At 35.0% G+C, this 25925-nt stretch overlaps 1 protein-coding gene across 7 annotated transcripts in view; it reads left to right on the top strand.

The window, feature by feature from the left end:
• Positions 1-1154: 1154 nt before the first annotated feature.
• The window catches only part of LOC115232426 (guanine nucleotide exchange protein SMCR8), an 81477-nt gene continuing 56706 nt past the window's right edge, over positions 1155-25925 (top strand). The window contains exons 1-8 of one of the 7 annotated variants that reach the window (XM_036514315.1): positions 1457-1626; positions 1830-1831; positions 8784-8991; positions 11019-11107; positions 13320-13398; positions 14683-14765; positions 15226-15271; positions 18412-18496. In XM_036514315.1, the coding sequence (XP_036370208.1) occupies positions 8800-8991; positions 11019-11107; positions 13320-13398; positions 14683-14765; positions 15226-15271; positions 18412-18496 (574 nt within the window). In that variant the 5' untranslated portion in view covers positions 1457-1626; positions 1830-1831; positions 8784-8799. Of the gene's footprint in view, positions 1297-1453; positions 1627-1829; positions 1832-8783; positions 8992-11018; positions 11108-13319; positions 13399-14682; positions 14766-15225; positions 15272-18411; positions 18497-25925 lie in introns of those variants that run through there. The other 6 variants (XM_036514321.1, XM_036514339.1, XM_036514306.1 and 3 more) reach the window with 6 other exon arrangements.

The following is a 25925-nucleotide window of genomic DNA, read 5'->3' as shown; positions in this document are numbered from 1 at the left end:
TCTCTCTTTTCTATAAAATTCAGCCAGAGCAAGGAACTAATAAAGAGAGAATTTTCTACTCGTGTTCTAACTAGTCTCTAACATCTATATTTTCTACACCTACACATCAATCTTGCCAACCTGATCTCTGGAAAATTTGGCAATCATGGAATTTAAATGTCACATTGAAAATTGATCAGCTTGATCAAAAAGTAAGCCAAAAATATAATTTAAATGTAAATTTTCCCAAACTCTTTGAGTTGATTTAACCTGCTCCATGCTCATCTCTAAGGTGGTGCACTGGACAGCAATGTCTCCTCACTATTCAATGGTACACCCTCAGATTTACAGTGATGCATTTATTTCAAAACTTTAGCATTATTACAAATTAGTGCTCATCCAGAATATTCTGAAGCACTCCCAGGCACCAAAGTCTAGCAGTGGGCCTGCCCTGCTCTAGAACTAACAATCCAAGTCCTTCTCCACCATTACCACCTCCACAGTTATAGAGCTTCATTTCTCTATTTGAAGTAGCCTGCATTGGAAAGGAATGAAAGTTGTCCATCATAAAGAAGCAAGCTCGAGGAGAAGAAAGGCAGTGCGGGGGGGGGGGGGGTAAGTACCAGAGAGAGAGAACAGAAAACATGTAAATCCAGATCCCCAAATTATTTGAGCTATAGAACTTGAGCAAGGAATCCAGAAGTGAGTTTAATATAGATCAAACTTTCGAGTTTCTCATAAATTAGAATGTTGCAGGGACTGTGAGAATCTAAAAGATGGACTAGCTCTAATATGGTAAACTTGGAATAATAATAATAATAATGATAATGATGATGATGATGATGATGACGATGATGATGATGAAGAAGAAGAAGAAGCTTGAAGATACTCAATAACCTTGATGCTTCAAGTTATTGTTTAAGCTTTGTCATCATAGAAAGATGAGTTCTAAGAGAACACCATATTGATGGAGGCGAGTTATGAAGGAGATTTTCAGAGAAGAGATGCATGTAGTCTGCCACTGAGACGAATATTGAGACTATTGCTGTTAAGTATCTGAAGTTTACAATTGGAACCATTAACTGCTACACACCGACGTCCATATAAATTAAAGATTAGAGAAATGATTATTAAAAGAAAATATATATGTGTCCATATGTTATAATAACGACAAAATTAATTAATTTTGTGTAGCAAAATTATTTTTATGACCTTACTCAAAATACGGTAAATTGACAAAATTGCAGCAAGCAAACTAAAAAAAATATTCGAACTGCAGATCAACAGGTTTCTTTAGAAATCGGTTTCTATTCTTGGGTAAGTATTTCACTTAATTTACGTTATTAATGATTTGAGGAAAATAATGAACGTCATTATTTTCAGATTTTATGCTAATGTAAGAAACGTATATTTATTGTTTACTTTGAGAATTATTGATCTTCTGTTTGTCAGAAATCACTTTCTCATATTTTATATGCATGCTCTGAATGACGCGTTGTTACTCGGAATTCTAAAGCAGGATAGCAAATTGTCGTTGGTCACCGGCAGAAATACTTGATACTTCTGATAATTGACAGTTGTGGGTGGCTTTAGTTATGAAATAACATATCGTCTGTTTTCTTAATCACCTCAACTGTTTACATTTTTGTAAGTACATGATGCTTATTTTGCTGTCATCTTCCCTTCTGTTATTGTTGTTTATTTTGTGTTATGACATTTAAGTATTTATATTTTTTGCAGTAACATTCTTTAAAATAAATAGAATCTACAGATGTTGTTTAGATGCCGAGTTACATTATATTACATTGACACAATAAGATAGAGCTACAGATTTCTAATATATATGCCAGTTGTGGTGTTTCCTACCCAAATAGCCTGAAGCCTGTCACTTGAACAAAGTGCATCTCTACATAATTAGAGTGTACCGATAATTACAGTCTTATTTAATGCTAGAATATATTGTGTAATTATATCTTCTACCAGGCGTATAAACGTATTTTCGTGCATTTGATCATGGTAAATATAATTTTGTTAAAAATTTTTTACTAATTCCAAAACATACCATTCCATAGATTTGTCGAGTGGAATTTAAGTTTCCATAAATACCTATCTGTAAGTGTAGGCGTTTAAGAGTAACGTGACAGAGTCGGAGGTCGAGAATGGAGTGGTTGCATGAAGCCTAACGATTTATAAACTGTTGCCAGTTATATTCGGCTGTCTCAAGATAGTCCACATTAATATCAAGCTTAGACCGTGGAAATTCGCCCCCATCACTTTCACGTCCTTTTCATTTATAATTTACATAAGTGAACAACTACGATGGAAATAAGTTAGAAAGAGCAAACACTCTTTCAATTTACGTATTACAACAGGTAATGTATTTGATTTTGCATGGACACTGCACTAAACCACATCATTCACTCGATCGATACACAGGAAGGCAATTGATAGATTAGTGTCTCGCAGGGGAAAGCTTTTAAATAGCCTGTTTCATTTAGAAAATCTATTTCATCTATATGAAATTGTGTTTAATATGAAGCCCAAGTTTATATTTTAAATTGAAACATTAATTTGTAAAAAAAAAAAAAATTCCGAAAACCAAAGATCAAATTATCGTCTGCGTATTTTATGAGTCAGTGCTGAAACTTATTTTCTCTGTTGCAAAAATGGTTGCATTGGCGTTACTTTTTGTTAAGAGGAGATCATATATGAACTGTTTGATGCCAATATTTCTTATGAGCGAAATCTGTTCGAAGTTTAGTTCAATAGGTGACACCTTTCTGCATTTAATTTGATAAAAAAAAATCGCGAACATTCTGCAGGAAATATTTAATGTATTGGTCACAAATGTGTAGTTTGATTGCTGTTGGGGAATTCAATATTTTCTGGCTTTTAATTTTTATTGTTTATGTATGCATATTGTTTGGTATAGTTTATCACATAGGTGATGTTGAAGAGGAAACAAGATATTAAAAGGAACAACTTGTTTTCCCACTCTATAATAAATGAACTTCAGTAAGTTATAGGCTTAGCTAAGCTCTTTTGCTTGATGAATAACCTGTTTACTCTGAGTATAAGTTATATATAAGGCGTATGTTATGCCCACACACGATCAGTTAACGCTATACAAAAACTTGGTATAATTTATTAACCCACCCAGCACACACTCCTGTTTATGTCCACCCAGATGTGCACTAATCCAAATTTCAGCTTCATTTGCTGATTGAATGGGCGGCAGTAAGAATGCTCAATACACGTTCTAGAGTATATTAGTTAATTAAAACTGAGTTTTTATCTTGTGACTAGAGATTCATGCCACTTTGATCTGATTTCTCATTTGAACATCACAGTAACATGAAATTCAAGTCAAGATGAAATTTTAGTTTCAATAAACTCAGTGTGTGTGTTTGTGTGCCTTTCATACATACTGCCTTAAAATGTTTGCTGAGTACTACTTTTATTATGTCATTGTGGAAAAGAAAGAATACACTATGAAAATAACAAAGGACCCTTTTGAAACAAAATAATAATGATGAAATTATTGTGTATAGTGCTCAGGTGCACTACAACTCATCAAAGGTGCATGTACAGTACATAGAATTATGTACAAAAGTCAGGAAAATGAACAGTGTATGAGTCATGATATACATGTGTGCATGCATATGGAGGTTGGGATATCAGGTGTAGTGTTGGTGAATTTCAGGAAGCATGGCGGTTTTAAAGGATGCAATGTCTTGGCAACTAACAACTGATACAAGTAGTTGGTTCCGTGCTTCAGCAACTCTGAGTGTAAAAAAATGTTTCCAAAAGTCATGGGAGCTGTGCTGTTTACTGACTTTGTAGGCATGACCACATGTGTTATACACATGGAGCTCAAAAAGGTGCTCAAGGTTGGCATGATGGTTAATAATTTTGTGGGTGTTTACTAAGTCAGTTGCCAGACCTCAGAGCTTCAATATTATCTATGCCCAGAGAAGCAAGGCGTTCAGAGTATGGTAGATGCCTGATGGAGGGTATTTGCTTGGTTGCACTTCTCTGAACATTTTCCAGGCGGTCAATCTCCTGAGCAAGATAAGGGCTCCAGACTGGTGATGCAAATTCCAAGTGTGGCCGCACTATAGCCATATACAGCCTTAAATAGATAGCTGGGTTCATTTAGTTTTTGTAGAACAGTTCAGTAAAACTACATTCCCACTTCTCAGGAACCAGTAAGAATTCACGTAGATATCAGTTGCTCAAGAAATGCAAATACTTTGATTAAACTATAGATGAGAACATCTGCATCAAACTGATAAGGAACTGACAGCTTTTAAAATCTAATGATAGTTCTTATAGCAATAGTAGTTGATGGAGTGGGTCATGAAGTAAGTTACCTCTGTTGGAACCTAGAAATGTTAGGACTCTTTAGGAAAACCTGGTTCAATTCAGCAGTGGATTGGTGAAAATCTATAGAAAATTAAATTTCATGTGTTATATTTATTTCTTTATTGCCACAAGGAGCTAAATACAGAGGGAACAAACAAGGACAGACAAAAGGATTAGGTTGATTACATTGACCTCAATGCATAACTGGTACTTATTTAATTGACCCCGAAAGGATAGAAGGTAAAGTCGACCTCAGTGGAATTTGAACTCAGAACATAGCAGCAGATGAAATACTGCTTAGCATTTCATCCAGCATGCTAATAAATCTGCCAGCTCATGTCATAAAAGACTTCTTTGTATATTTGACATCCCCAATTTTCAACAGTGTGTATTCAGGAAAAGAAAATGGCCGATAGTAGTGAGCATCAGGGACAAAATTAACTTGTAGGGAACCCAATTTTGCATATAAGACCTAAAGTAATTATTTTGGGGAAAAACATGCATCTTATATGTCCTCAAATGTAAAACACTGAGTCTTACAAAGGAGATGGCTGAGGACCATCTGATACATTGCTATACTCAAGATATCTGGTACATTGCTATACTCAAGAAAACCCACCTGCCACAGAAGAATTACTGGTGCCACATAAAAAGCAGTCATGCAGGTGCCACGTTAAACACACCCAGTACACTCTGTGGAGTGATTGAAATTAGGAAGGACATCCAGCCATAGAAACCAGGTCAGAATAGACCACAGAGCCTGGTGCAGCCACTGGCCTTATCAGCTACAGTCAAACTGCCCAACCTATTCCAACATGAAAAATGAACATTAAATGATGATGATGGCATTTGTTGTGTGAAGGAACTCGTGGTAGAGGGAGACCCAGGAAGACATGGGATGAGGTGGTGAAGCATGACCTTCGAACGTTTGGCCTCACAGAGGCAATGACGAAAGACCGAGAACTCTCGAGATATGCTGTGATTGAGAAGACCCAGCCATAACCTACATCAGTATTGCATAACCAGCCCATTTAAAAAGTACTTTTGAATCGTCGTGCAACATTCTGTGCTCGAGGAAACCTATTGAATCAAGTAAAATCAAAATCAAATCAGATGACAATCAAATGGAATTGTAGTTGTGGCTGATGACAGTGCCGCCTGATTGGTTTCCATGCTGGTGGCATGCAATAAGCACCATGCATGTGTGGGTTGTTGCCACTGCTGCCTGACTGGTTCCCCATGCCAGTGATATGTAAAAAGCACTATCTGAACATGGTCGATGCCAGCCTACCTGCCCTGACTGGCTCCTGTGCTGGTAACACATAAAAAGTATCATCTAAACGTGGCCAATTCCAGTGCCACCTGACTGGCTTCTTGGAGTGGTTGGAAGAACATCCAGCTGTAGAAACACTGCCAGATCAGATTGGGGCCTGGTGCGACCTCCTGGCTTGCCAGTCCCCAGTCAAACTGTCCAACTCATGCCAGTAAGGAAAACGGACATTAAATGATGATGATGATGATCTATGAAATACATGCACACATCTATAACATGCTTACATATCTTATTCACATATGTATACTCATCTATTAAATACATATATCTGTTGCAGCACACACACACACTTGTGACATTTATTGCATACATATATCACATCATGCATAGGAAGTCACAATTTTTACTCAAGAGTTTCGTATATTTTCAGAAGATAGCATATTAAGTTTTGAAATTTATCATGTACTACATTGAAGTATATATGTACTGAATGTTTATATTAATAAATTTTGAAATGAAAATTCCATATTTTGGCCCTATCAAATCAGCAGCATTATTTTGAACTCTGTCCTTTTTGATATTTGGTAGTATTTAACTTGCTAATTCAGTATTTGGTAGTATTTTTGTCATTGATACAAACATTCTCAAATTACACCCAGCCATTATAGATCTTATCTATATTAAAAAGTGATTAAATTTGACTGAGTTAGTGTCTACATTACACACCAATGGTCTCTTACTGCTAAATTAGCAAGTTACATAACCCTCCACTCATGTCCACTTGACACATACACCTCTCATCCTCATTTAAAAAAATCTTTCCCTATTATTCTTCTACATGATTGCATCTCTCTGGGATTCCTTTTTATACACATTCTTCCAGATATTGTTGTTGTGTGTTGAAAATATTCAAACAGAAAATCAACTAAAGTCTGAGTGGCTTGTACAGATCATGGGTACAGGTCTTCTTCAACATACCAACTAATTAAAAAAACACTTGCCTCACACTGAATATTACACCACCAACCAACATTTTAAGGCCATTTTTATTGCTAAAGTAGAAGTTAACCTTGAAGGCCTTGCAAACTCTCATCATAATTTCTCTTTTTGAGGCTGTGTTTCACAGTCAGACACTGTTTGTATTAGCAGCCATTTGAATTGCTTTTTACTCCGTGTAAGCATACATCAGAATACATACAGTTGTAATTACTGTTATATTCACAAGTTGTATGTCATAATATAAACTAATTAATTGTTCTAATTCTTTTTTAGATAAAATTTCCAATGAATTTTTTAACAAAAACATTATGACATAAGTTAATAAATTTGATAAAATAATATATATATGTAAAATTTAATTAGAGAATATGTTAATCTCATGAAAGGATGGTTTCACCCAAGGAAATAGTGGTTCAATATTTAGAATTTTTGGGGAATTAATTTCCTTAAAATAATAGGCATGTATAAAGCACATAGTTTATATCCATTTAAATGGAAAAAAAATGGAGAAATTGGTCATCTTCGCGTCTTACAGCCATTTCAATTACTACTCAAGTATTAAAAGAAGAAAAGAAAATGGAGATTAAGAAAGTATTAATTGAAATGGCTGTAAAAAGTGAAGATGACTAATTTGTTGTTAATAATAAACAATTATTAACTTTGTAATCTCCATTTTCTCTTGTTCTTTCATATATATATATAAAGGTGGTGCTCCAGTATGGCCACAGTCACGTGACTGAAACAAATAAAAGAATATATATATATATATATATATATATATATATATATATATATATTATATATATATATATACACATAAATAATAATGAAATTATTGTGTTTAGTGCTCAGATGCACTACAACTCATCAAAGGTGCATGTACAGTACATAGAATTATGTACAAAAGTCAGGAAAATGAGCAGTGTATGAGTCATGATATACATGCGTGCATGCGTATGGAGGTGGGGATATCAGGTGTAGTGTTGGCGAATTTCAGGAAGTATGGAGGTTTTAAAGGATGCAATGTCTTGGCAACTAACAACTGATGCAAGTAGTTTGTTCTCAACAACTTCTACTTTTATTCTAGATCCAATAAGTCATATTTAGTTCATTCTGTTCTCCAACATTTATTTTAATATTAGACATGAGTGGACCAATTTAGGCTAGCTGAGGGCATGACAACTTCTATTGTACTGGTACCACAATGAAATCATCAAATACACTCTGTAAAGTGGTCAATGTTAAGAAGAGCATCTAACCATAGAAACAATGTCAAAATCAGAACGTACAAGTGAGACAATAGGTCCTGACTCCTAAAGGAGGGCAGTAACTCTGAAAAAAAAACTGGCTGAGGTTACACTCTGTCCAGCCCATGCCAGCATCAAAAGTAGATAAAAAATGAAGATGATGGTAGCAGTACAGTTTGCATTGAATATTGAAAAAAATCACTTTTTAAAAATATTTTCTACAAAATTTTAGTCACTCTTGTTGCCTCAAATAACCATCACAGTAGACCATAGTGTCTGATTCTTAGCTGTTGGTATATTGCCAAGTGTTCCAAGCAAAAAGAACACATCCACACAAAAACGAGTAACAATGAATATAGAACAGTAACTATTATACTTTGACTGAGTTCACTTTACCCACCTCTGCTGTGGCTACCTACCACTAATATCTAAGTGTGTACAGAAATGTCCTGATTGGTGATAGTACATGTCCAGACTGCCATGCTGCAACCAAAGTGTGCAGTATAGTTTTCAGCTAGATGAAGACAGGATATGTCTGGGAGGAGGGATCTAAGTTTAATCTCATTGTTCAGCCCTCACATTTCATAGGCTTACTGTGGCTATGTAACAACTTCATACTTTTAATAATCTTCAGAATTAATTCAATGTTATTGGCAGTTGGGTATCTTAAACTATTTTATTATTGTTATGTTACCTTAGGTTCTACCAAATTATTCCTATTTCAAATTTCTTTTGCACAATTTGAAATTATTTTGAAAAGAGGAATAGACCATCTGTATACAGGGAGTAAAACTGAGGAATATAGTATAGAATAAAAGAGAAAAGTGACAGATTTCTGATTGTTAATTCAAATATTTTAGCTTTTACTTGTAATCTAAAGGTTAAAAATATATTTACTTTTATATTTTTCACCCCTCCAGTTTTAACATTTGAAACATGTTTGGATCTACTGTGTATCCACAAGTATCTGAATATAGTGAGAGAAGAACTTCTATTCGAAATTCTAAAGGATTCTCTTACTTAACACCATGCCCTTCTATAATCCATCCCTGGAATCGTGGGACCAATCTGCTTCAAGACTTTGTAATGGTCACTGAATTCTCAGAACTTGAAGGACCCAAACCATTAGTAAGTATGGAATCAACAAGTCATTGTTTTATTTTCTACTTTTAAATATGTTACAGATTACACTATTACATATTTTCTGCAGTTAGATTTCATTTTTCTAATGTTAGGATAAACAAGTTGGTTTGCCCTTTTTTTAATTGGAATTATTTTACTTCACTCATATCGTTTTTGAAGGGCAAAAGAATAAATATTACAGTTTTCATTTACTCTTTTCTAAAAATTTTAGGGTTCATGATTTTTGTAAAAATATTGATTACTTTCACTTCTACAATTCTCCATAGCTATTTTCTACCACCTTACAAAATATGTATTTTTCATTTGGCTTAAAGAGTTGAATCAGTTATGATATCGAGGGTCTATTTTCAGTGTGTGTTAACGGTATATTTGCCACTCCCCTTTAAAAGTTATGAAGTAAGCACATTACTTATTTGTTTCATAAACCTGATAAATAATGTCACTGCTCACATATAGTTGTTGTACCACCAACAAATTTGATAATGAAGAAGCCTTTACATGGTCACTCAACCTTCTAGAAATAACAGCCAAACCTCTTACAGTACACCTTGTCATAAATAAAGAAAATGTTGGGCAATGTGGCCCTTGATATTCAAAAAAGATTGGATGGTAATGGCTAGATTGCCTTTGTGTATAGGTTCATTCTGTCAAGGCTGACCTGGGTCTCAATAACAAGTTGTGAGTAGACAGCAACATCTTACCAATGTGAACTCACTAACAGACTGTTTTGCATTTACTCCTTTATCTTAACATAGCATTATTATTTAATCTATCCAAATTCCGAAATTTTCAGTTTCCATGTTAAATGAAGAGAAAAATAATTCTCAGGATAGAACACTAGTTTGTAGAAGGGTAGTGTTTTTCTTAGGCAAAAATTCTACTCGTCTCTAAAAGCCATCAATTTTACTATTATTGCTGTTTAAAGAGGCAATGTAGATAATCTTACAGTTCCTCTCAGAATATATTGAGAACCATCTATTTTGCCACTGACATGTTCTATTACCAGGACAGAATAAATGCCATCAATCTCTCAACTGCTTGTTTAGTATTAAAAAAAAAAGGAAGTTCAAAGGTCCTTCCTTGAATTATAGGCTCATAAGGCTAGTTTCTGATTCTGTGGTGTATATAATCCCCTCCTGGATGGGACACTGGTCCATCACTGGACAACTCATTTTACCAGATGAGTAGACTGGAATAGCATGAAATGAAATGTTTTGCTGAAGAACACATTCCCTTTGTCCAGCAATTGAAACCACATTCATATAATCTTGGGTGCAACACCCTAATCACTGAGCCACATGCTGCCATTCTTGTTTGGTATACTGGTATTTAATATCCATTATAGAAATAAAACTATGTTTAAGTTTGCCATTTTATAATATTTTGTTCATTATGTGTTTGACAACCTAATTCATTTCATGATATGTTTTACGTTTTTAATTGACTATTCTATTTTCTCATCTATATTGTTTTTCATTCCTTTTCTATTAAATGATGATGGAATCTATAACTCAGTATTTCACTTCTGCTTTTTGATGTTGTCATGGATTGGACAGTTTTCCTAAGAGATTATTTTGTAGCTAGATGTCCCTCTTATCAACGCTTTTAACTGCCTTTTATGAGATGCAGGGACATCGTATTCCTATTCTAAAATTGGGATAAACACTGTACTAAGTACAGTTATAGCTTCCTACTCTATAAACCTGGGTGTTATGCTTCCATTATCATCACTATCAGCAACCATTTTCCTAGTTTTAAGAGCTATTCAGAATTATTTACTCTTGAAGTTCAACTCTAACAAAGCAATTATTTAATAAGAATCGTGTATTGTTTTGTTACTATTCCAATCTAATATCTCTGACAATTTGCATTTAATCTAGGTATGCAGCAAAGACATTTTTTTATTAACAAAATTTCTGTTTCTTTCTTTAATGCTGAAAGTTTTTTTTTCTGCATGTATGTATTTCTATTATTATGTAAATTTCATTGAACTAGTTAAATTTATTTTATAGTTTGTCCAGCCATCTGAAGGGATTGGTCATTTTGATATCAATGCCTTTGCAGTAAAAATCATGTCTGTTGATCACCAGCCACCAAAAAAGTAAGTGAAGGTTTTTTTAAAGTAATCTGACAATATACGATCTGGTTCTCCATCAGTTATGATGATGTGTGTTTCAGTTGATTCAATCAACCAAACAATCTGTTCAAGAAATTATTATGCAAGTGGTCAAACATGCCACAGACACATGTATCTTTAACACAGTTCTCAGGGAGATTCAGTGAAAAATAGAATGTGATAAGGTTGGCCTACTGAACTACAGATACAACCCATTTTGCCAGTTGAATGGACTAGAGCAACGAGAACTAATTGAATTATATAGTATTCAGTTTCCCATGCATCTTCTTTAATATATATGTACATTATGTCCCTTCAGTTTCTTTTAATGTACATGTTGGTGCCACAATAAAATGCTCCCAGTATACCGTTAAGTGTAGGGTCAAAAGCACCCTTTAGTCTTGTCATTAGTGTTGGTGCCACAAAAAAAGCAACCTGTAAACTTGGTAAAGTGGTTGATGTTAAGAATGGCATCCAGCCAGAGATGTTCTTCCTACCCAAAAGTGAAACTCAAGAGTGAGATGCTATCCTCCAACTTATCTAGGAGAGCAGTAACAGAATGTGCTACCCATGCCAGCATGGAGAACAGACATAAACATTGATGATGATGGTGCTGTGTCCTATATCAACAACAAACCAATAATATCTTCCAGCAACACCTCGCAGACTGTCACACATTATTCACTCCATGCATCCACAAATTAGAATCACGACACTTCAAACAAAATTCAGAATACTCTCAAGTGAATCCACCATCATAATTAGAAAACTTTATCTTGTAGTTTATATTACTGTCAATAAAAGTGATTTGTCTTCCCAAATTCCTAACCAAAGATAAACCTCTGTACTTGGCTTTTGTTGAGATGGAAAAAGCCTTTGACAAGGTCCCCTGATCCCTTATCTGGTGATCAATGTGGAGACTAGGGATAGATGAGTGGTTGGTGAGAGCTGTACAAGTCATGTAAAGGGATGCTATCAGTAAGGAATTCCAAGTATGATTTAATTCTTTATACGTAAACCTCATGGTGAGTGAGCTAGATAGAGTGATAAGGATGAGAGAAAATGATTGTAGGAGAGAGGATCAGACTGAATGGATAAAAATTTTCTTTGAATTCACTTCATAACAACAGAGAACTCTAAGGTCAAAACTGTCTATGTGGAAATTTCTAAGAGATATGATAGATTAAAGATTAAGCCTTTTTAATCTATTAAAATGATAAAGATAGAATATGTATGTTTTTACTCTCTAGCTGATTTGAAATCAAAGATATTAGGGACATATCGATGTCTTTTGATGTCTTTTATAGCTGGTTTGAGTATCTGTACCTGGAGCAGGCCTGAACAAGGTTTTTGTGAAAAACTAGCAGTTGCTTCTTCAAAGAAATTTTCTTTCACTATGATGACATTGATGCTTTTCAAGAGAAAGGCAAGGGTGATTAAAGCTTGGCACCATAGATGAAAATTACAGATATGTATGTATGTATGTATGTATGTATGTATGTATGTATGTATGTATGTATGTGTGTGTGTGTGTGTGGTGTGTGTGTGTGTGTGTGTGTGCACGTGTGTGTATGTATGTTTGTGTGTGTATATATATGTATGTATGTATATATATATATAAATTTTAAGATTTAAAAATATGATAAAATCTTTATAAGATTTATCAAGTAGTCAGCGTGAAAAACCTCAAAAAGGGAAAAATTATAATTATTCCCTTTAAATATATTTATTTATATTAAGGGCACTAATACACATAAATGCCTTATGCTATGAGGGACTCTGAAAGTCAAAACTACCATAATAATATATATATATATATATTTTTTCTTTGAAGAGTTTTGTTATAGGTATAGAAATATACCATAAACAAGTATTAAAAAATGGAGAAAAAATGTTGAATCAGAAATAGATTTTTTCAGTTTTGTAATAAATCTATTTCTGATGCAACATTTTTTTCTATCTTTTTAAATCCCCCAAAAGTTTGAATTATTTTTTTTAACTCATTTTTTCTCCCCTATATATGTATATATATATATATATATATATATATATATATATATATATATATATATATATATATATATATATATATTAAGATGCTTCTACCCACCAGAATTAATTTTTTAATAGTTATGTTAAACCAATATATTGGTTTTGGTATGTTTTGTAAATGCTTTTTTTTTCTTTTTTTCCCTAGTATTTTATGCAATAACTTCACATTAATGGAAGATAAACAAGTTCTCTTTACTGATATAGCAGAAGGAGTTTCGGCATATGTGAGTAAATAAACTTAAACACTCTGCTTCACTTTTAATTTGCTAAAAATTCTATAATGGGGCAGTGTTCTTACATATTAAACTATTTCATTAAGAAAACTACAGAAATATAACAGTAATTTTCAAAACCTCAGATCTATGGGTATTTAGAGCTGTGTAATTAGTTGGGAAACATCTATGAAGAAAAGATAGCACCACCACCTTCTACTATGATTCACCAAGTCAAAGAAAATTGTATTAATTCACCAATTCCTCTCAAATTATTTTAGTCATGAGTAGTTTTAGAAGTATTGCACAGATGCTTTGCATTTTAAGAGGCCAAGTAGGTCAGGCTGTATTTGAACTCAGAATTCAAGTTACCACAAGGCATCCAGTCAGAACCTCTTACAATTTCATCTACCATTGCCTTGGATTGGTATTTTTTTTACTAATCCCAAAAGCATGAAAGGCAAAATTTATTTTGGTAGAATTTGAATTCGGAGTGCATAGAGTTATGGTTGCCATCTACTTGTATTGCCAACTAGGCCAACAAGTCCTTTACCTTTTTTGTCTATTTCCTGATGAAGAGCAAGTGTCCAAAATATTAGACTTTCTGCTCTTCATAACTTATTGAACATTCTGAAAACTTTACTTTTCACTTATTGTTGTTCACACAGACTCTCACTTGTTTCCTCTGATTCTAGGATTTACTCACCATTGAAGTTAACATTCTTAATATCTGTTGCTTAGAAAAACACCTTTTGAATGGATTTGGTAGACAAAATCTGAAAGAAGCTCATTGTATATATATTTGTGTGTGTGTGTGTGTGTGTCTTAATATCGCATGATAGTTGTAAATGATTGTCACTGTCATACAAGCAGTTCATACAAGCAGTGTCGTTCATTTCTAATATTCTGTGAGAATATGTCTGATCATGGCAAATATTACCTTGCTTGGAAACAGGTGAGTGTTGGTAACTTGAAGAGCATCCAGCCAAAGAAAATCTATCTCAATTAACTCCATCTAACTCATGCAAGCATGTAAAAGTGAATATTAATGGTGATTATGGATAAAACGCCAAGGACATACGTTTTTTAAAAAAAGTTATTAGAACTCAGTGCAGTTTAATGAAATTAAACTTTGATTGTTGTTAGTTTTAGTAGTATGGGTAGAGAATCTATTTGTACCATTATTAATTAATATTTAACATTTTACAGTTAAGGCTAAAAAAAATTCTTTCAGTTTTTTGTTAACAATAATGGTAATAATATAACTTGCTAAAGTATGTTAATATTATTCTTCAGGTCTACCATTTTCTTTTATATGATTTACAAGCCCGCGGTTATGTTAGACCATTTTGTATGGCATATGTCTCACCTGACTCCAAGTAAGTACTGCTTCTTAATAGCTATATCAAGAATATTAGTTTCTTTTAGAATATTAGATTCAAATTTAGATCACAGGAGACCTACATTCCGTTATTGTAAAGTGCCCTTATACAGTCTGTAGCCAAGGAAACAGTGCAGCTTGTTCAAGCACAGAATTCCTGATCCCTAGCACAAGTTCAATTCTATTACTGGCATTAAAATTTCACACTTACAACATCAATATAATTTATCCCTCTCCCCTTCTGAAAACCATATAACTACTAGAGAAATTGTTATTGTAGTTTAAGAAGGTTATATAGTAATCAGAGAAGGCCCTATCATTTTGAGGTTGCTAACATCAATATAAAACGATATGTCTCTAAAATTACATCTGAATTTAAATATATTTTCTTTTGTATATTTAAATTTTTTCAAAAGAAACATATCCTTAAATATTCTGACCAAATATTTATTTTTCAGGAAACTGATAACATTTTATAAAGAAATCCATAAAGCTTTTTCTAAAGTAAGTAATATTTCAAAATATTAAAAAAAATTAATCAACACTCATTAAATCTCCAAATTCAGTTAAAATATACATGATTTGTTTATTTTTAACATTTTAAATATAATGAAAAACAGGTTGTTTTTATTTCAAGTTTATTATCATTGTATAGAAACACTTGGCAAATGATATAGATCCCAGTTTGCTGAAACAGCATTCTTAACATTGACAGTAGACTGCGCAAATAAAAGCTAAGTGACTTACTTATAGATACAGTGCAATGTTGGTCTCAGATTATGTATCATCATTGTTTTAACTTCCACATACATACAACTGCACCTTTTCTACCAATCATCATCTCTCTCTCTGACTCTCTCTTCCATTACCTTCATAACTGCAGTGTTCTGCTGCTGCAATTAAATGCATCATCTTGTTCTGTGATACCAGTTATCTTTCTCATACTGCTTTCCCTTCCCCCCATGTATTTATCATCAACCTCTCTTCAACCCTTATTCTGCATTGAATTTGCTCCCCATCCCCTCACCCATTTTCCATCTCTAATCATGCCTTGCTCTTCTGATATACTCTTTCAACGTCTACCCTCTGTCACTCACTGTTCTTCTGTCCCCACTCACCTCTTTTCACCTTCTTGTACCTTCAGAGTCCTCCCTGACACTTTTTATTTCCACTGTTTAACCTTGCTCTACTCTGGTTACTCCCATCCATACTTCTATAATATGAGTAGCTATGTTGTTCATCCACCGCAAGAAACCTGTTCTGGCCTCTTCTTTCATGCTTTAATCTCTCATCTTATTGCATGAAGCAGCTTTCCTCTATTGTAGCCCCATTCATTCATTGAAAGGGGATCTTAGTCCTGCAAGCTGTATGGCAACCTCACTTGTACTGATGCTATGAAAAAAAAAGCACCCTTTACACTCTGTAAAATGGTTGGTCTCAGGAAGGGCATCCAGCCATAGAAACCATTCAAAAGCTGACATTGGAGCATTGAACTTGTTGCATCTTGTAAAACTGTCCAACCTATGCCAGTATGGAAGATGGACGATAAAAGATGATCTTGATTGTGATGATGATGATGATGATAAAGATGATGGGAGAAGGAGGGGTGGGGAGAACATTTTTAATGAATGAAGAGTGAATAACATGTGAGATGATTCAGGGCAGTAAGAAAAGTAAGTGGTATCAAGAAGAACTGAAGATGTTGAGGTGATGGAAGTATCTTGGGAGGATGAAAATTTGACCAAGGGTCCAGTTGTACACATGCATGTACACGTACACACACACACACACACAGCTCAAACATAACTTCAGTTTCACTGAGGCGGGTAGGTCCTCTTGAAAGCTGCATGTTGCCAGTCATACCAGTCCTTTGTTGTCACCTCTGTCATCACTTCATCTCATTTCTTGGACCTCCTGTTTCTGCAAGCTTTATTCGCATCATAATCAGTAATTTTTATATAGCTGCCCTCATCCATATACATTTCATAACCATACTAGTACAGTCTTCTTTCTTGCACACTACATTTGATTCCTCTTGTGCCTAGTTTTTCTCTCAGTACATTTATACTATGTCATTGATGCACATTTACATTGCACATCCAATGGACCATGTGTGCTTCATTTCTTTCCAATCTTCTCAAATCCTTTGCATACAGGGCCCATGTCTCACTATCATTTAGCATCACAGTTCTAACACAAGCATAATACAATCTGCCCTTTACTCTGTTGTCAGCAGTAATAGAAGCTTCCTGAATTTTCTCTAACCCATTCTTACTCTAGCTACTATACTTTCATCTCTTAGGTAACAAAAGCTATCAACCACTTCTAATGAGCTATCTGAGCATGTAGGAGAATCTTCTGATGCATTCACAGGATGTACTGCTCCAGTGTATCTATCACATATGATGCTTACTTTCTCTGATTGCCAGCCCGTGATTCCACTACGTATGTGTCCATGGCTTACATTGCATGCAGCAAATGGAATTTATGTTTGTTCTTCTCTACATTTTGGATACGGTCATTTCCCTGGAGGTTCCAAGATCCTGTCTGCTTTCTTACTTAGTAAAACCTTTGTGTTTGCTAGGTTTACTTTAAAACCTCTTGATTCTATATTTTCAAACCTCATAAAAATTAACAATCCAATTCATAGAGCATAATATATGAATATTTCATAGGCACAAATTTAATTTGAAACAGTTAAAAAAATATTGTATTGTATTTCCTTGGTAAAGGGTAAATTATGCATACAAACTTTTCAACATTATTTTTAAATGGATAATACAATGTACATTGTGTATATGTTGTTGTCTGAGAATGATAAGGGTGAAAGTTTGTGTGAGACAGAGACAGAATGAGCAAGCTCACCACACCATTGCAAGCAGTCTTATACAATTTGTTTTTTTAATCCTCTCTGTTTTACCCATGAGTTCTTGGACCCAGATTTTTCACTTCATATGTTATTTTGAGATGATTTTGATTTGTTTAGATTATGGAAAAATTTCTTTGAGAACTAGTTACTTATCAAGACAAGTAGATAACACTGAGTTCCTACTATCTTTCTAACTACTTGTTTCCCTCATTCCATTGTAAACTATGTGACTATCTCACATTGCTACTACTTCCTACTCTTTTTCTGATCATACTTTTAACAAAATTGTCGCCCAACTAATTAACAAAGATAAAATTTTCCCACTAAGCATGAAAATTCATCTCTGAAAATTATCTCTCCTTTTCTTGGAGCGGATCCAAGAATTACCACTATATTTTTGTTTTTTCTCCCAAAATAAGAGGTAAATTTCAATTCATTTAAAGATTTTTGCATACATCATTCAGTACATCACCTTTCTGAATTATTTCAAGTTAAATTTGTTTCCATTTCATTATGTATAATCATAATAATAAATACATATATTATATGCAAAAGTAATCTATACTTCATGCTACAAATTCACCACCCTTATTATCTCCAGCCATTCATAATCTTGTAAAAATATCCTTATATTCTGATAAAGTCAGTTTAGTTTCTTTGGTATGTATTTATCTTTTACACAAACTCCCTTTCCTCTTTGTCTCTGATCAGATATTTGTTCTCTCATAACTTCTCTCAAATTTTCTGTGCTCACATGTTTCTGTTTTACATTAAGATTTCTAGTGATTTGAAGATAGAAAATTTGAAATTGTTTGCTCTGGAAATGAGTCATCAGCTGCAGGATCTCGAATATAGTTTGAGTAAGTATCTTCAATTTTTCTTTTCTTTTCTTTCAAGTTAGAAATGCTTTATAGTGGGACATTTTTTTTTCTGTTTCTTTTGTACTTATTTTTATTCCCAAGTGAATCTATGTCAATTATACTTTAACCCGTTAGCATTTAAACCAGCCATAATTAGCTCAAATATTCAACTTAATTTATGTTCAAACTGTTTATATCCAACCTCTCAAACCAATTCTTCTATGTCACTACAAATAAGCAATCATATCATCAACATCTCACTGCTACAAGATACTGCATGATTAATTCAAAACAATATGAATAAATAAGTATTACATTTGGCAGGGTAAACTGAATGCTAAAGAGTTAAAACCAAATGCAAAATGCCTTTTGGTGGAAACATATTAGAATGAAAGTTAATGTAAAAATATTGACATGAAAAAAAATCAGTATCAGAAACTTGCCACAAGGCAAGTGCACAGCAGGAGAGATCTTCAGAGGAAGAACTCCCACCCAACAAGTGTTTCAGCCCTTATTCCTGACACTCTGTGGGAGCCGGGCCCACCCAGATCATGGCTCCTAGGTGTCCTCTTGCTGCTTTCCAAAATCCTGTCTCAAGCAGGATTCAAACCTGGGTCATTCTTTTTCTGATCTGTTCCCAGGTCTGTGTTTCCAACAACTATGCCACACTGATCATCAAAGTAATTAGTTCTCTTCTTCCTTATATTTACTGTAAATAACCAATGGAATCTATAACTTGATCTATTGATCATTTTTCTTTACCCATATCCACACTGAGCTCTTTTCAACAACATTGGACAAGCATTTGATTGTGGCAGTTCTTCTGTGTCCTTTGATACCCAACTGTCTGAATAGCTGGTAGGTTGAAGTGGCTATGAATCCTTGGCGCTCCAATTAACATTCTTTTCTCCCCCACTTTTTTTTTGTATTTGTATTTCCCCCATATTGATTCATGCTAATAATACAAACTATCATCTGTTTCTTAGTAATTTGCTGATTATTTTTTGCTGAACAATTCAGTTGATTTATAGCTTCAACTTGAAATCTTAGTGATTATCATACATAGATTTCTTTCTGGGTTCAGTTAAGACTGGATGTAGACAAACAAGTGGTTGTGCATCAAATGTGTCAAGATTGACGATCTCATTGTATATTCCAAGACAATGGATCTTCTTGACCACTGCTAATTATATCTTTTTACCTCTTTTTCTATTAAACCTCATAACTTGCAACCACTTTTAAGCTGAACACAAAGCTCTAAATGTCTGCTAAACTTTAGATACTGTGCACTGGTAATATTAGTTACTATTATGAGCCGTCATCTTAAATGTTTACAGTGTATCCTCTCATGAAAACATGGTATTTATCATCATCATCATTGTTTAACATCCACCTTCCCTGCTAGCATGAGTGGGATGGTTTCACAAGAGCCAGTCAGGCAGAAACCTGCACCAGACTTCTGTGAGTGTTTTGACAGGATTTTTACAGCTGGATGCCCTTCCTAATACCAACTACTCAGCGGAGTGGACTTAGTGCTTTTTACATGGCACAAGCACAGGCAATATCAGCTTTGGCAATTAAAACCTTAACAGATAATAATATCAAAATACAAAGATAACTTATTTCACTACACTGTTAATCCTACAACTAAAATGCCTCTCTGAAAGTCTGACGTTCTTAAAACTATAACTTTGTCTCAAAGAATTTAGGCTTTTATTACCTTCATCATCTTCACCACTATCATCAATACCATCGCATCATTATCATCATCATGATTTTACATCTGCTTTTTTATCAACCATTAATATTATAATTTTTGGAGTTGTTAACCCTATTTTTGGAGATAGAAATGTGTTTGATATTCACATCTACACTGTTTTGATTGGCACAGATATTGCTATAGGTGTAGGTTTGGTATTAGGTGCAGATATGGCTGTGTGATTAAAAAGCTTGCTTTTTAACCATGTGCTCTCAGGTTCAGTTCCACTGCATGTACATTGGGCAAGTATATTCTAACCGAAGCCAAGCTAACCTAAGCCTTTCTTGTCAGTGGATTTTGTAGGTAGAGGCTAAAAGAAGTCCCTCATATGTGGTGCATTCTTGACTTGACATCATGTAATGATTGTAAACAAGCATCTCCAACATACAAGTAGTGTTGTTTATTTCTCATTCTTACATGAAAAATATGCTTGGCCATGGGGAAATATTACTTTACTTCAAAACAGGTGAGGATTGGCAACATGAACAGTACTCAGTCATATAAGATATGCCTCAACAGATTCTGTCTGACCTATGCAAGTGTAGAAAAGTGAACATTAAATGATGATGATGATAACTATGTTCTGATTGGCTTATTCCTATGGCATTCAAACTGGCCATATTCAGCCAAAATATCTAACCTGTTATATGTTTAAACTGGCTAGATCTGGCCTCTCACCTCAACCCTACAATGTCATTCTAAAATTAAACAATCACATCACTGAAATCTGTAAACTACGAGATAATGCATGATTAATTCAAAACAATATAAATAAATAAATATATTTGACAGTGTAATCTGAATACTAAAGTGTACACCTGATATCCCACACTCCATATGCATGCACACATGTATATCATGACTCATACACTGTTCACTTTCCTGACTTTTGTACATAATTCTATGTACTGTACATGCACCTTTAATGAGTTGTAGTGCACCTGAGCACTATACACAATAATTTCATCATTATTACCGGGTTTGATTTCAACTAGAGAACTTCATTTCTAAACTAATGTTAACAATATCCTTACCTATAAAACCAGTGATGCAAATAAATGCATCACGAAATAAGAAACATGATCAGTATAGATGTAAAGAGTGTAAAAAGTGTTCATTTCTAATAATGAGGTTAGGAAAATTATAATTTCGTTGTCAACTGATCTTATTAATTTAGACATTTAATCTCAATCATTGGACTGTGGCTTTGAACATTTAACATTACTCATTCCAGTTTTCTTAACTGATGTCAGCTCAGTCACACAGGTCATGTTGGAGCATATGTATATCTTCATTTCTCTTGATTTCAAGCATCACCTTTTGTCATTAATGCCAAACCAGCTCTAACAAGTGGACACATATATTTCTTTATTGCCCACAAGGGGCTAAACACAGAGAGGACAAACGAGGACAAACAAACGGATTAAGTCGATTACATCGACCCCAGTGCATAACTGGTACTTAATTTATCGACCCCGAAAGGATGAAAGGCAAAGTCGACCTCGGCGGAATTTGAACTCAGAACATAACGGCAGACGAAATACGGCTACGCATTTCGCCTGGCATGCTAACGTTTCTGCCAGCTCGCCGCCTTAAACAAGTGGACATATAATCAATGATGTTCCAATGACGTTCTGTACATTTTGGTACTCTAATATCACTCTTCTGTACTGTTACCCATCACTCTCTTTCCATCAAGATATTCATTATTGACATTCTCACTCTCTTTTACTATCTCCCATCCTTATTAGTCATTTGCTCTGTCTTGATGTCCATCACATTGCTCTTACCATTTCCCATCTCTATTACTTGGGGCAAGTGAAATCGGAATCGAAATTGAACCAATCCTATGACTGGCACCCGGCAGATGCCAGGACCCCTGGACTGGAGATACGTAAAAAGCACTATCCGAATCGTGGCCGATGCCAGCGCCGCCTCGACTGGCTTCCGTGTCGGTAGCATGTAAAAAGCACCATCTGAATCGTGGCCGAAGCCAGTGCCGCCTCAACTGGCTTCCGTGCAGGTGGCACGTAAAATGCACCTATCCGACCGTGGCCGATGCCAGCCTCGCCTGGCACCAGTGCAGGTGGCACGTAAAAAGCACCCACTACACTCACGGAGTGGTTGGCGTTAGGAAGGGCATCCAGCTGTAGAAACATTGCCAGGTAAGACCGGAGCCTAGTGCAGCCTTCTGGCTTCCCAGATCCCCGGTCGAACCGTCCAACCCATGCTAGCATGGAGAACGGACGTTAAACGATGATGATGATGATGATGATTACCATCCACCTTTCTCTTACTGTCTCTTATCAGCAGATATCTAGTCACTATCACTCCTTTCCATTACTCCCTCCTCTACCATCCTCTTACCCCAATCACTCAGTTTCTCTCATCATACTCCTTTTTCTTTCATGCTCTCATCCTGATTCTTCTATTAATGCTCTGTCTGTCTATTTCTTTCTCTGTTGGCCTGTCTCTGTCTGTCTGTCTGTCTGTCTCTCTCTCTCTGTCTGTCTGTCTGTCTCTCTCTCTCTCTGTCTGTCTGTCTGTCTCTCTCTCTGTCTGTCTGTCTCTCTCTCTCTTTGGCTCACTCTCTGTCTGTCTGTCTCTCTCTCTCTCTCAATTGGCCCTTTTGGTGTACCCTCAAGAAGACCTGTACCCTGCAGCAGAAGTGTTAAGACCAATCCTTGTGATGGTGCTATATAAAAGCACCCATGTGGTGCCACATAAAAGCGCCCATATGGTGTTATATATAAGTGCCTGTGCAGCGCTGCATAAAAGCACCCAACACACACTGTAAATTGTTTGGAGTTCGGAAGGGTATCCAACCTTAGAAACCATGCCAAATCAGACTGGAGTATGGTTCAGTTCCCCCACTTCCAGCCCGCCATCTTGCTAGCTCTGATCACACTGTCCAACCCTTGTCAGCATGGACAACAGATGTTAAATGATGATGATGATGGATAATGAACAGAGATAACATAAAGTAGTGTGGACTCTTTTGTCTTGCTTTGTGCAGAGTAACGTTGCTAGTGTTGGCGTCACAATGAAATATCATCATCATCATCATCATCATCATCATCGTTTAACGTCTCTCAGTATATTCTGAATGGCGACAATGGAGCATCAAGAGGACCCTTAATCATGACAACTTTGCTAGTGTTGTTGCCATGATGAAATGCATCTAGTACACTCTGTAAAGTGGTTGGTGCCAGGAAGGGCATCCAGCCATAGAAACCATACCAAAATTGCATGTATGTGACGTGATGCTTCACCTCTCTAAGAAGGCAGTAATTTTTAATTTGAACACAGCTGTGTGAATCTGTTTACCGTGTACACATTTGGAGGATGACTATAAAATAATGATGATGATGAATGAAATGCCACAACCATGAATATTGACCTTCTCATAAGTCGCATATAAAAGTTTGGCTCACTCATTCTTCACAAATGGCTGGTAGAATTCCTCCTTCACTCTTGTGTATTTGATTACCTTACCATGCGTTCTGTTTTCTGTACCCGTCTATAAGATAAGGGGAAATAACAAAATTATTGCTGTAATAGATAGAGAGGAGTGAGGGAGATATGTGAGTATGAGGAAAGAAAGAAATGTGTTTTTACTCTGTAAATGAACTTTATTCACTGTCTATTTACAGCTATTGATATTTGAATGACTAATAGAATTGGTGCTGGTGGAGTGTAGGGAGATAAGTTAGGAACCAGATATAATAGAATGTTTAGTTTACAAGTGTAAATGTCTTTCTGCTTGGTTTTGGCTAGTAAAATTTAGTAACAGAAAGATTTTATAAATTTGATGAAGTTTTGTTCTGTGGGACACAAAAAGCTTTTTAGTTGCTATTTACTTAAAATATATTTCCTTTTTCAGTAGTTCTTGCTTATATTAAGTTTTATATCAGTATTAGTTTCAAATTTTAGCACATGATCATCAGTTTTTTTAGGGGAAAATCAGGCAAAGAGTTGGAAGACATTCCACTAACCTTTTTGTCCAGCATGCTAACAATTCCACCTGCTCACTGCTTGAGTTTATATTAATCATCATCATCATCATCGTTTAACGTCCGTTTTCCATGCTAGCATGGGTTGGACCGGGATCTGGGAAGCCAGAAGGCTGCACCAGGCTCCAGTCTGATCTGGCAGTGTTTCTACAGCTGGATGCGCTTCCTAACGCCATCCACTCCGTGAGTGTAGTGGGTGCTTTTTACGTGCCACCGGCACAGGTGCAAGCCGAGTCTGGCAACAGCCATGATCGGTTGGTGCTTTTTACGTGCCACCGGCACGGAAGCCACTCAAGGCAGCGATCACAACTGCAATTTCCAATTATTTGATGTTGATGTACTTGACTCAATAAGTCTCCTCAAGCACAGGATCAAAACGGTTGTTTCTTTACTTGCCACCTATACAGGAGTCAGTCCAGCGGCACTGGCAACTGCTGGGTGCCAGTCATAGGATTGGTTCGATTCCGATTTCACTCGCCCCAACAGGTCTTCACAAGCAGAGTTTAGTGTCCAATGAATAATATTGGTTTCAAATTTTGGCACAAAATCAAAAGTTTTGGGGGAAGGAATAAGTTGATTACATCAACCCTGGTGCTCAACTGGCTGTTATTTTATCAACCCTGAAAGGATGAAAGACAAAATCGATCTTAGCAGTATTCAAACACAGAATGTAAAGACTGACGAAATGCCGCTAAGCATTTTTCCTGGCATGCTAACAATTCTACTTAATTTATATTAATATCGACAATACAATATGATTTAGATGAAGTTTTGCATAGATAAAATATAAATAAATAAATAAACAGCTAAAGGAAGTAGCTGAGCTATTTCCCTTAGCAATGTTATGATTTTAGAAAAGTTAAGGGTGATATAGTGAATGACAAATATACAAAATTCTTTGATTGAATTTTTTTTTTTTATCTCAGTTGGAAAATGGAAATAAAAAACCTGTAACAGTAAGGAACTCTCAATGAGAAGGGGAGATAATTTCGAAAAATCAATGTTTCAAAATTTATTTATATGCTTAACCCTTAGGAGATAACAGGGCTGATCTGTCAGCCAAAAAGTCAAATGATAAAGAAGATTGTATTAGTTCGTTTAATTTCCTACAAGAATATATATAGTTTTATATATGTAAAGTAATTACTTTTTTTTTTTATAATTTATTTTTAAAAATAAGTGCATGCCCTCTGTAGGGCATGTGAAAGGGGCTCTATCTTCTTGGCACTGAAACTCCAAATGAGGCTCTGTCTCCAAAAGGTTTAGGAAAAGTTTGCAAACAAGGAACAACTATATTTAGAACTTGTTATTGGGTGCTATCAGCATGATATAGATTGATCAGGTCAGTTTTGGTCAATTGACAATAGTATAGAAAAAGAAAACATTAATAATTTTTGACAAGTATAATTCACATAATATTGAAAAAAAAAATATTAAATGCATATAATAAAGTCAAGAGATAAGAGAGATGAAGATAGATTTATTTTTCCATATGGTTACAGCCATTGTGTAGTAACCTTCTTCAGTTAATATTAATTTCAGTGTGCAAAAGTTATACATACATGTTTGCATCAATATATATTAATAGAAGTAATAGCAGAATGTTAACAGTGTCTAGTTTGCATCATCCGAATGTGGTCGATGCCAGTGTCCTCTG

This window comes from Octopus sinensis, linkage group LG2 (genome assembly GCF_006345805.1).
Source record: "Octopus sinensis linkage group LG2, ASM634580v1, whole genome shotgun sequence".
Classification (NCBI taxonomy): domain Eukaryota; kingdom Metazoa; phylum Mollusca; class Cephalopoda; order Octopoda; family Octopodidae; genus Octopus; species Octopus sinensis.
The sequence above is the reverse complement of the archived record's forward strand: the minus strand, read 5'-3'. Positions and strand labels throughout refer to the sequence as shown.